The sequence below is a fragment of the Macaca mulatta genome, chromosome 15 (assembly GCF_049350105.2).
Source record: "Macaca mulatta isolate MMU2019108-1 chromosome 15, T2T-MMU8v2.0, whole genome shotgun sequence".
NCBI classification, from domain to species: Eukaryota; Metazoa; Chordata; class Mammalia; order Primates; family Cercopithecidae; genus Macaca; species Macaca mulatta.
This window is the reverse complement of record NC_133420.1, coordinates 109178384-109190796: the sequence shown is the minus strand read 5'-3', so window position 1 is coordinate 109190796 and position 12413 is coordinate 109178384. Positions and strand designations below refer to the sequence as shown.

The 12413-nt window shown below is 44.6% G+C and overlaps 1 protein-coding gene and 1 long non-coding RNA gene across 23 annotated transcripts in view; one reads left to right on the top strand and one right to left on the bottom strand.

Moving 5' to 3' along the window:
• The window catches only part of CEP78 (centrosomal protein 78), a 36227-nt gene extending 30934 nt beyond the window's left edge, over positions 1–5293 (bottom strand). For 20 of the 22 annotated variants that reach the window (XM_077966671.1, XM_077966674.1, XM_077966678.1 and 17 more), the window contains exons 1-3: positions 4750–5293; positions 1322–1494; positions 1153–1225 (exon numbers count right to left, since the gene is read on the bottom strand). In XM_077966671.1, coding sequence (XP_077822797.1) covers positions 1153–1225; positions 1322–1494; positions 4750–5002 — 499 coding nt within the window. In that variant the 5' untranslated portion in view covers positions 5003–5293. Of the gene's footprint in view, positions 1–1152; positions 1226–1321; positions 1495–4050 lie in introns of all 22 variants that reach the window. The other 2 variants (XM_077966685.1, XM_077966686.1) reach the window with 1 other exon arrangement.
• Positions 5294–5333: 40 nt separating this feature from the next.
• LOC114672823 (uncharacterized) lies at positions 5334–10865 on the top strand. The gene is made up of 2 exons (XR_003723333.2): positions 5334–6120; positions 8925–10865. It is a non-coding gene; the product is annotated as an uncharacterized LOC114672823 (long non-coding RNA).
• Positions 10866–12413: the final 1548 nt, after the last annotated feature.

Genomic DNA, 12413 nt, shown 5'->3' with positions numbered 1-12413 from the left:
TTATTGCAATAGCTCAATTCTATTTAGATGCCAAAATTGAATAGACTGAATATTGCAACCTTACTCCCGACCACAGTACAGTTCTACATACTTTTTGAGACATCTGAAAGAAAAACATAAAAAACACAAAACTCTTCCTATTTTCATTTCCAACAGCAGACCTCAATCTGTTATCAACCAACAATTCAGTGTCAACTATAAACCCAGAATTGTATTAGGTGCTACACTAGAGCACCTAATGTACTAGAACAATAGAAGACAGAGGCCTTTAAACTCTCTGCTCCCTCAAATTGAAATGCAGGCTTCCTTACCCCTCCAGACCACTATTCCACACAATGAACACAGGTCAAGACTTCAGGATCCCAACCAACAGTCACCTTCTGTGAATATTTCCAACACCCCACCCCCTTCCCCGAGTCTGCCAGCCTTTTATATGCTCCCATACAGCACTTTCCCTATATTTCCTATTTTGGAACATACCATAGCGCATTAAAATTGATTGTATATATGTTTTAATTATTTAAAATAATGATGATTTTTCTCTTTTTTTTTTTTTCTTTTTAGATGGAGTCTTGCTCTATCGCCCAGGCTGGAGTGCAGTGGTGCAATCTCGGCTCACTGCAACCTCTGACTCATGCCATTCTCCTGCTTCAGCCTCCCGAGTGGCTGGGACTACAGGCGCCCGCCACCACGCCCGGCTAATTTTTTTTGTATTTTTTTTAGTAGAGACGGGGTTTCACCATGTTAGCCAGGATGGTCTCGATCTCCTGACCTCATGATCCACCCGCCTCGGCCTCCCAAAGTGCTGGGATTACAGGCGTGAGCCACCGCGCCCGGCCTCTTTACATCTTGCTATTTCCTTCCCATAAATATTTCTTGAAGAAAAACTCTAAAATATGAACAAACACAAAAAACAGAGAACACCAGATGGTATATATCTGTGTGGTCTGTGGTTTAACACAAACTTAAGTAAAGTTAGTTCAGATTATATTCAGCATGCCAAGCTTTCATGGTAGACTTGAGACTGGACCAAGGTTTGAACAAGCACATGAGGCAGTAGTAAGATAAAGGTACAGACGGGAATTAACATGGCATGTAGGGAAACATGAAACCGGCCTGACAGGACAAGAGTTAAATGAGATTTAAACTCACTTTCTAAACCTCCATCTCCAATTGGACAATTTGCAAGAGACAGGTGCACCAAAGAAGTCGATTTATTCAATCCCTTTAATGAGGGGGAAAAGTTAAAAATGTTATTGAAGTTTTTTTTCCTCCAAAAGCAACTATCAAATGTCTACAGGCCAAATTAGACAAAGCTTACCTTTGCTAAAATAGTTAAATCCCTCTCTCTCAGAATTAGTCCATTTAGCTCCAGGTTCTTTAGCACACTTGATATACTTAAACAGCCTTTAAGAGCTTTACACAACTGGAAGGTCACATCTTTGTATCTTATCGCAGGAACACGACTTCTGCAAAATTTATTTATGTCAGAACCTAAAACAAAGATAAAGGAAAGTTAGTGACTTCAATCATACAATGTATCATTCAAAAACATCTGCTCTGTGCTAAGACACAGAAATGAGCCATGTCCTTAAAGGCCTCTTAAGGACAGACACATGTAAACTCAAGCCACATGAGATACATCAAACTACCTACATAGAGGTTCTCATGGAAGCAAAGAAGTTGCACTGAAAGGATGGCTTCAAGATAATCCTGAAGCTGAATCTAGAAAGGTGAGAACAACATGTGGTCAGAGTGGGTGATGCATTAACCAGAGGAAACAGCAAGAGCAAAGTCATCTAACTCTGACACCTGCCAGGCACTGGAAAACTGCAGGTGGATCTGACTAAAGCCCAGAACTGTAGCAGGTAGAGTCAGAAATTTACAGAGAGGCAGGGAGAAGCAAGCCTGCGAGAGTTGACTTTTACCTCACAGGTGATGAGGACCAGGGCTACCACTGACACATTAAGGATACCCCAGCAGGTCAGAAAAATGTACCTCACTGTTGGAGAACCAAAGAGATAAAGGAAATGGGAAAAAGCTCCCTTTCCTCAAGACCAACCCCAGGAAGCTTAACAGAACACAGCTGGGATTTCAGTGCCTCTGTGCAGAACACAAACAACCAATACACACCAGTCCTGTGTGGGCATGCCACTTTAAGCATGTCTTTTCCTTTTAGAAAGATCACTTGAACCAAAGTAGGCAGATGAACTAAGAAAAACCAAGCTCAGGGGCAGCAAAACTAGCTAGGAGCTTCTGCAATAGTCCAGGCAAAATGTAATTAAGGATGGACAAGCAATATGTAGGTTAAAATCTACAACCTAGACCCACTGGATGCAAGAGATAAAGAAGGTTCAGTGAAGAATATCTTGACAAGAATGATCTGTAATACCTTTTTCTTACATTCAGTGCAAAATATTAGGCAAGATCTAGTAGGCTAGCCTTGACTCTGAGGTCCCTCCCATCTTTAATTTCTTTTGGTTCCTGTTTTTTTTGTTTATTTTTTGTGGGGGGAGGGTCATGGATAGGGTCTCACTCTGTTACCCACGCTGGAGTACAGTGGCGAAATCATGGCTCACTGCAGCCTCAACCTCCCAGGCTCAAGAGATCCACCAAGCCCAGCTAATATTTTTTACTTTTTATAGAGACAGGAGTCTCACTATGTTGCCCAGGCCAGTCACAAACTCCTGGCCTCCCAAAGTGTTAGGATTAACAGTGTGAACCACTGCACCTGACTTGGTTCCTGTTATTATTTTGATTAAGTAAAGTCCATTCAGAGGTACAGAACAGTTCCTGCACCTGAATGAGATGTAGAGAACAATCTGACTTATTTTCAGAAGCAGATGTGTTGAACTGTCCTTGCAGAAGAGATGGTGCTAACTCCAGAGCCTAGAAAAGGGCCGAGCACACAACAAGCGGTCAGGTTGTTTTTAAATAAATCAACAATCATTTCCTGTCCCAGATCACACATCCTCCCTCTTTCTCTCAGCTTATAAACATATTCACATCCATATCCACTTAAAAAACACCTTTCAGACCTACAATTATCCGGATCTTCTTTGTGGATAATCTAGGTCCCTCCCATGCCTTCAAATACCTGTCCTCCCACAAAGCCTAAATCTTGGTTCCAGATCTGCCTAGCAGACATATTTGGATGCCCCACAGACCCCTCTTAAAACATTAAAGACAAACTGAGATCCTCTTCCCACGCCCAATCCAACCCTTCTCTTTTTTTTTTTTTTTTTTGGAGACAGAGTTTTGCTCTTGTTGCCTAGGCTGGAGGGCAATGGTGCAATCTCAGCTCACTGCAACCTCCACCTTCTGGGTTCAAGTGATTCTCCTGCCCCAGCTTCCCAAGTAGCTGGGATTACAGGCGCCAGCCACCACGCCCGGCTAATTTTTTTTTTTTTTTTAAGTACAGATGGGGTTTCGCCGTGTTGGTCAGGCTGGTCTCGAACTCCTGACCTCAGGTGATCCACCCGCCTTGGCCTCCCAAAGTGCTGGGATTACGGGCGTGAGCCACAGTGCCCGGCCCCAGCCCTTCTTCTCTATACCTTAATTTGGGCCATTAGATTACAACAATTCACCATCCTTCCAAATTTAATTTGCCTTCCACATGGAGGTTAGAGTGAGCTCCTCTAGAAATTCCATCTCATCATCGTACATTGGTTTCCCAAAACCTTCAGGATAACCCATGACAGGACAAACAAGGACCCTTCCTGTTTCGCCCCCACAAGGTTTCCAGCCTCAACTCTCTGCTCTTTCTCAAACCCTAAATTCTAGTCCTGTACCTCAGCTTGCCATACTCTCTCCTAATTCCAAAACTTCGGCACAAACTGTTCCCTTCTGTTACCTAGCTAGCCTCTATAGGAAGCTGCCTCCATTATGCACAAAATGCTAAGTGCTCAAAGGAATAACAGCATTTTGTCATATATCGTGGTTGACCTAACATATTTTCCGAATAATCAGAGTCTGGATCCCTAATTATACCACCATACATTTACAAATGGCTTCTATTTGTAAAGCACTTTACAAACTTCTTATATATACCTTAAAAAACGAAGACAGGCCGAGCGCGGTGGCTCACGCCTGTAATCCCAGCACTTTGGGAGGCCGAGGCGGGCGGATCACCTGAGGACAGAGTTCGAGACCAGCCTGGCTAACATGCTGAAACCCCGTTTCTACTAAAAATACAAAAATTAGCCGGGCCTGATGGTGCGGGCCTGTAATCCCAGCTACTGGGGAGGCTGAGGCAGGAGAATCACTTGAATCCAAGAGGCGGAGGTGGCAGTGAGTCCAGATCCCGCCATTGCACTGGATCCAGCCTGGGCGACAGAGTGAAACTGTGTCTCGGAAAAAAAAAAAAAAAAAAAAAAGAATGAAGACAAAGGCTGACATATATTAATTTCCTACCTGCTTAGTTCTCTATCAGGCAAATTAAAGTCATTCAATAAAATAGGTAACATCTGTCAAATGTTTAATGACGTCCCAAACTGTGCTAAGGGCTCTGCAGGCATCAGCAGCGCAGGGAATCCTTGCAAAGGCGCACATAACCTGGGTCTCGTTATTAAGCCCATGTTACGGATGAGCACACTGAAGCCCTAGAGACCTTAAGCCACTCACCTAGTTGGTGAGTTTCCAGGCCGCACACCCCGTCTATTGCACACATACCCCGGCAATGGACACCACCCACCTAAAAACCCACTTCACCGCACCGACAGACGGGCCCTGGAGGCGGGAACTACAAACCTGTGTCCCCCAGCCAAGGCTGGAAGAAGCTCTTGATGGAGATCAAGGGTAGGTCTTTATTGATCTTGAGAGTGCTCAGCAGAGGTGCCCAGTCCACCCCGCGGAGGCGGTCGGCGTTGAAGTCCAGCACGCCCTCCCGGAGACATGCGCGTACGGCGGGCAGCGGCACCGAGTCCTGCAGCGCGCACAGGTACTCGTAGTGCGAGAAGAAGTCCGCCGCGCTGTCGCGGCGCAGCTTCACCGAGTCGATCATGGCCCGAGGGCGGCCTCGGGGGATGCCCGCCGCGGAGACGCCGCCCGCGCCCACCCAGGAACCCTGAGTCGCCGCCCGGCCGCTCCGGCACCCACGGCCAGGCGGTGGCGGCAGCCGCGCACCGGGCTCAGGAGGGGCTATTCGGTCGGAAGACGCAAGGCCAGAGCCCCACGCTAGGCCGGTCCCTCAACGCCCAGCTCCCGCGCTGCCTCCCGCCCCGCGGCCCAGGCGTTTGGCGCCCGCCTCATAGTCCTCTGAGGCGCCGGGATTCAAGCCGGTGGGCGGTGCCGTGGAACGGTGCGCGAAGACGTCAACGTGCTCGCTGTGCGTCGGCACGCAGGCCCCGCCTCCTGAGAACGGGCGGGCTGGCAGCGACCCTAGATAGTGGTCAGGAGAGTGTGAGGGTTTACGAAAGTGTTTACTGATCGATCCAAATAAAAGTGAAATGTGTGGTCGGGTGCGGTGGCCCACCTCTGTAATCCCAGCACTTTGGAAGGCCGAGGCGGGCGGATCACCTGAGATCAGGAGTTCGAGACCAGCCTGGCCAACATGGCGAAACCCCGTCTCAATTGAAAATACAAACATTAGCCGGGCATGGTGGCAGACGCCTGTAATCCCAGCTACTCGGGAGGCTGAGGAAGGAAAATCGCTGGAACCCGGGAGGCGGAGGCTGCAGTGAGCCGAGATCGCGCCATTGTACTCCAGCCTGGGCGACAAGAGCGAAACTCCGTCTCAAAAAAAAAGAGAAGAAAAAGTGAAATGTGGATGTAACAACGCACTTTTAAAAAATAGTCTAAACATCTGAGGAATGTGTCTGTGTTTGCAGCGTCCAGCCAGCACAGAGATTGCTCTCAAGGGATGTAGGAACGACTGATTGAACGTGAACTGCGGTCATTAAATCTTTTATGTCTGTGTTAATGTCTACAAATAAGCCTTAATTTCTGTAGTTGCTGCATATCTCACACGGCTCCTGGCAAACTGAAGAGTGTTTCATGAATTCAGGACTTCATTGTGTTTGCTGTGAATCAGTTTGTTTTGTACTGACGATGATGTTGGCTAACTCCCTGATAACCAGTACTTATTTGAAATAATGTTCTCGGGATTATTTTAAGCACTGTGTAAGTATGAAATCATTTCATTCTCCTAACATCTCCTCAAAAAATATACTATTATATTCTACTTTACAAAAGGGGAAACTGAGGGACAGGAAAGTTAAGTGGAAGCAAAGTGGAAGAATCCAGATAATTTTATCTGATTGCTAGAGCAATGATATTCCGCGGGTAGAGCCTTAGACATTGTGTTTATCGCATTCCTCTTCCACCCACTGCATTCCGGATACTCCAACTTACTACCAACACACACACATGCACGCGCCTCTAAAATTCCGGAGACGTGGTCACCAATGATTTCTATGTGCTACGTGCTCAAATCATAGTAAGCACTTGTATATTCATAAACCAGCTTAAGAAGTGAAACATTACCATTCTTGTTGAGGAGCCTTGTGTAACCACCCTCCCAATCACTACTACTCTCTAACTGACCCTGAGATAACTGCTCTTCTGAACTTGGTATTCATCATTGCAATGTATGTCTTTATGTTTCTGCTACATACGTAAGTAAGCAGTATATAATATTCTATATTTTCTTTTCCTACTTTATTTTTCGTTACCTTTACTAGGTCCATCCGTGTTGACATATAGAGATATTTATTTATTTTCCCTGTTGTGTATAGGAGTTCCATGTAGAAACATGCAGTAAACATACAGTAATGTGTCTGTTTTTCTGTTGATGGAAATTTAAATTGTGTCCAACTTTATGATATCCAGTTTCTTGCTAGTCTCCAGCATCAATTAATGTAGTGTCCCTACCTTCTTAAAGCTCCCTCTTCCCTGTTTCCCATGAAGCCACCTGATTTTTTTTTTTTCTTTACCTCTCGAATTTCTTCTTCTCAGTCGTATTCTTGGGCTTCTCTTGCTTACCCATTCTAAATGTTGCTGTTCGTCAGGTTTCTACCCTCAGCTTTCAGCCTTCTGACATTGTACAATTTCTCTGGGTGTTCTTGTCTTCTGCTCAGCTGTAATTTCCCCACTGTAGACAGATGACTTCTAACACAGATAGTTCTCTTCCTCCATCAAATTGCCCCCCAGAAAGCCAAGATTTCTCGTTGCCCTCAGGATCAGATCTGTATCACATAGCTTGACATACAGGCTTCTTCATAATTTGACTACCTCTGTTGTCTCTCTCCTTGCTACGTTCTTCCTGGCATGTCTTCTCTAGATACACAGAACTGTTTGAAGTTTCTGATGTCCTATTGTTGCTGTCTGGGCCTTTTCATAGGCTGCTCCTTTATTTAGTGGGCTAACTTCCATTCTTTTCCCAGCCTTGGTTTGGGGCTTCCCTAAAAACCTGTTTCTCTCTAACCCTCATCTCTCTTCTCGTGCTTGTTTAGTACCTCACTACTGTGCTCCCTGACACCCTGTAGCATAACACTTAGAACATCCAATGATAAGCCTCTTTTTATATGGTTTTCCTTCCATAGTCTGTAAGCCCTTTAAAGGCAAGAACCATGTCTCATTCATGCTTACATTCCCTATGCGTAGCACAGCGTTAGCACAGGGGAAGTGCTGAATAACGACTAATTGTAGGAACATTCTTCCCTATTATCCTCACAAGCTATTGTCAGCACCCTGTGACCACTGCCTGTGAATGCAGCTCAGAGAAGACTTCTTCATAGTAATAATCATTTAACATATTCATTTAAAATTTATGTTTCCTGTGCTTACTTATTTTTAGGATGGCAAGATTTCCTTCAAGGACTTGCCTGATAATCTCAGAGTTCTCTGCGTCAGTTAAATTGCGACTTCATAGTTGCTTCAAAAAAAAAGTGGCTTCAGTTCTCCTTTCAGCATCTGGTGGGTTCACCCACACGCTTCCTTGAACACCAAATGAAAACTGCCTCTCTGCAGCACCTCTGGGATCCTCTGACAAACCAGGCTCACACCTGGCCCAAGACAAAATGCCTTGGCTTCCTTGCAGGTGCATGACTTGGGAGGGACGTTCTACTGGTATAAGAGATGAGCTCTCCTCCTTCAGGGGATCTGGTGAGTGTTTGAGTAGAATACAGCTAAATGGTATCGTTTAAGCTCTTATTCGCTGTGCTCTGCTCCCAGTCAATCCAGACAATGTTATACCCAGACTTCCTAGCTCACTTACCTTTCCATAAAACTGCAAGTTCGTCTGCTCATCTCTAACATTCATCCTCTTTGTAGTTGCCTCCAGAGCAGTGAGGTTTGATGGATCCAGGCACAGAGCAATGTCAACCTGGCCAGCAACATAAGCTGTCTTATTTTAACGGACATGTGGTCCCCATTTCTTTTTCCCATTACCTTCCTTATGGCTACTCACAATGGCTGTTCCAATTCCTTCTCCTTCATTCTTTTCATGTTGCCACTTGATATAGTTTGGCTGTGTCCCCACACAAATTTCACCTTGAATTGTAATAATCCGCACATGTCAAGGGCAAAGCCAGGTGGAAATAATTGAATTATGGGGGTGGTTTCCCCCATATTGTCCTTGTGATAGTGAATAAGTCTCACGAGACCTGATGGTTTTATAAACTGGAGCTCCCCTGCACAAGCTCTCTTGCCTGGCGCCATGTGAGATGTGCCTTTGCTTCTCCTTTGCCTTCTGCCATGATTGTGAGGCCTCCCCAGCCATGTGGAGCTGTAAGTCCATTAAATCTCTTTCCTTTATAAATTATCCAGGCTCAGTTATGTCTTTATTAGCAGCTTGAGAACAGATTAATACACCATGACACTTCATTCTACATCCCTGCTCTGTCACCTGAACAGGACACCTCTTACTTCACCAGGGAAACAAGTTCCAAATGTAAACTTTCTTGTCTTCTTTCTTCTGACTTTAGCTGCCTTCCAATCCATGCTCCACACTGCGGCCGCCACCACCTCCTCTGAAGAGAAGAATATGTGGTTCTGGCTCATGAATCATGTAATGAACCCAGCCGAGACGCTGTTGGACACAAGTCTCCTCCACTCCTCTTCAGACATCAGATGAGTTTTCGGTACTTGTTTGGAAAGTTCTCTGGGTAACATAACATGCCGGTACTTGTAGTGCTCCTCGAAGTACTTTTCCGGGTAATAGATCTGCTGTGGGCCATCCTGCTGGCACGCTGCAGGAAATGAAAGGCGAGCGCTAAGAGGGGAAATGAAAGAGAGTGCGAAGAGGGGAAATGAAAGAGAGCGCGAAGAGGGGAAATGAAAGAGAGTGCGAAGAGGGGAAATGAAAGAGAGCGCGAAGAGGGGAAATGAAAGAGAGTGCGAAGAGGGGAAATGAAAGAGAGCGCGAAGAGGGGAAATGAAAGAGAGTGCGAAGAGGGGGTGCAGAAGGCAACATGTCCCCGTCCGGCCAAGGCAACGATTGATTCGCGAGAGACTAACCGGATCCCGCATCTCTTGTGGGTCCCCATAGACACATAGCAGATGAAGCAATCAGACAGGATTTTTATGCTCAGAGAGCTAATATGAGACCTGTCCCCAGTGGAGATGGGCACGTGTCCAGAGAGGGGCTTCAGCACTGTGCTCCCCCCGCTTCCCCAATGCCTGTCCACATGGGAAAACGTAAAGGCAGAAAAGCTAACCAGCTGAATAATGGTGAGGAGACGACCTTTTCACTAGGGAAACTTGTAAATGCTTTGTGCACAAACCCAGGGCTCACGGAGGTATTAACCCAGGCACTATCATTCAGTTTGCCAGGGTTATACGGAGAGCACAAAAGCTGCACCTCAGCAGTTGTCACTGACATTGAACACACGGGAATGGGACTCCCTGCAGTTCTATACCACCAAACCTCACATCTCACACTAATGTCAGGGCAACCAGTGCGTGACTTGGCGGGCACCTTCGGAGGGAAGAAAAGCCCTCAGCATCCTCATAGCCCAGCTTCCTCACAGCCCAGCTTCATGGACCACAGATTTCTTTAACATAGCATAAGCAAGTGGATGATTGTTCTAGATTGTCACTAGTGTTATGTCAAACCATATCACTGAAGTCCATTGAAAGCTCTCTTTCTAGCAACAAACACACAGGAAAAACATTTGCAGCTCTTGTTGCCTTTGGATATATGCATTCCCAGAATAAACTCCTTCCTGTGAAACTAACCCTAGCACTTAGTCTGGGCAGAAAGGAATTCTAACTCCAGTACCTTTCAACATGCGGTTAAGAATATGCTAAAACTTAGACAGTCACATACTGCATTATGACTTTTCAGCCAACAATGGATGGCAAATATGATGATTATAATGGAATTGAAAAAGTACACAATCATGTTTTATGATTGTGTCTATGACATTACTGTACACTATTGTAGACTTTATAAACACTGTACACCTCACGTGTCTGTGGTGATGCTGATATTAAAAACCCTACTGTCCTACCTATGAATGTATAACACATACAATTACATATAGTATATAATACTTGATAATGATAGTAAATGACATGTTACTAGTTCGTGTATTAACTATACTATGGTTTTTATTGTTATTTTACAGTATACTCCTATTTTTTAAAGTTAACTGTAAAACAGCCTCAGGCAGGTCCTTCAGAAAGTATCCAGAAGAAGGCATTGTTATCATAGGAGATGACAGCTCCATGCATGTTATTGACCCTGGAGACCTTCCACTGGGACAAGATGTGGAGGTAGAAGACAGTGATATTGATGGTCCTGACCCTGTGTAGGCCTAGGCTAACGTGTGTGTTCATGTATTTGTTTTTAACAAAAATTTTTTTTTTAATTTAAAAAAATGTAATAGAAGAAGTTTGTAGAATAAAGATAAAAAGAAATAAAATATTCAAAGTATTTGTGGTGTTTTTTTGTTTGTTTGTTTTTGAGACAGAGTCTCACTCTGTCACCCAGGCTAGAGAATAGTGGCTTAATTTCGGCTCACTGCAACCTCCATCTCCCGGGTTCAAGCAATTCTCCCTGCCTCAGCCTCCCAAGTAGCTGGGACTGCAGGCACCTGCCACCACGTACAGCCAATTCTTTTTTTGTATTTTTAGTAGAGGCAGGGTTTCACCATGTTAGCCAGAATGGTCTCAATCTCCTGACCTCGTGATCCGCCCACCTTGGCCTCCCAAAGTGCTGGGATCACAGGCATAAGCCACCGCGCCTGGCCGGCCCTTTGTGTTTTAAGCTTAGTGTTTTAAGCAAAAAATCCAAAAAGTTAAAAAAAAAATTAAAAGTTTATAAAGTAAAAAAGTTAAAGTAAGCTAAGGTTAATTTATTATTGAAGGCATTTAAAAAACTAACAAATTTAGCGTAGCCTATGTGTACAGTGTTTATAAAGTCTACAATAGTGTACAGTAATGTCCTAGGCCTTCTCATTCACTCACCACTCACTCACTGACTCACCCAGAGCAACTTCTAGTCCTGTAAGCTCCATTCACGGTCAGTGCCCTATATAGGTGTACCATTTTTAATCTTTTATGCCGTATTTTTACTGTCACTCTTCTATATTAGATACACAAATACCACTGTGTTACAACTGCCTATAGGATTCAGTACAGTAACATGCTGTACAGGTTTTTGGTCTAGGAGCAATAGGCTGTACCAGATAGCCTAGGTGTATAGTAGGTTTTACCATCTAGGTTCGTGTAAGTGTACTCTGTGATGTTCAAACAATGATGAACTCGCTTAATGATGCATTTCTTAGATCCTATCCCCATTGTTAAGCATGTATACATGTACACAATCATGTTTTATGTCCCAGGATACAGTTTGTATTTTCTAAAAATAACCATAGCACTATTTCCAGTCCCTCATTGTCTTCCAGAACTTTGCTACCCTCCACCAAATGTTGAAGACGTATTACCTTTCCTTTAGAGTTGGGTGGAATCCATTGCTGTCTCGGTGACTAGAATGCAGCAGACATGAGTGCATTCATTTCCTAGAGCTCCTGTAACAAAGTGCCATAGATTGGGTAGCTTAGGAAAAAAAAAAAAAAAAAAAGAACAGAAATGGATTCTCTTACAGTTTCTGAGGTTAGACATCTGAAATCAAGGTGTCAGCAGGGTTGGTTCCTTCTGAAGCTGCTTAGAACAACAGAAATTTATTTTCTCAGAGTTCAAGAGGCCAGCCGTCAGAAATCAAGGTATTCGCAGAGCTGGTTCCCAGCTTTCCCTGGAGGCTTTGAGGGAGAATCTTTTCCTTGCCTCTCTCCCCTCTTCTGCTGGTTGCCAGTAATCCTTGGTATTCCTTGGCTTGTAGATCATGATTCCAATCTCTGCCTCTACTGCCACATGACACTATCCCCCACCTATATCCTGTGTCCAAATTTTCCTCCTCTTATAAGGACACCAGTCATTGGATTAAGGCCCATTCTAATGCAGTATGACCT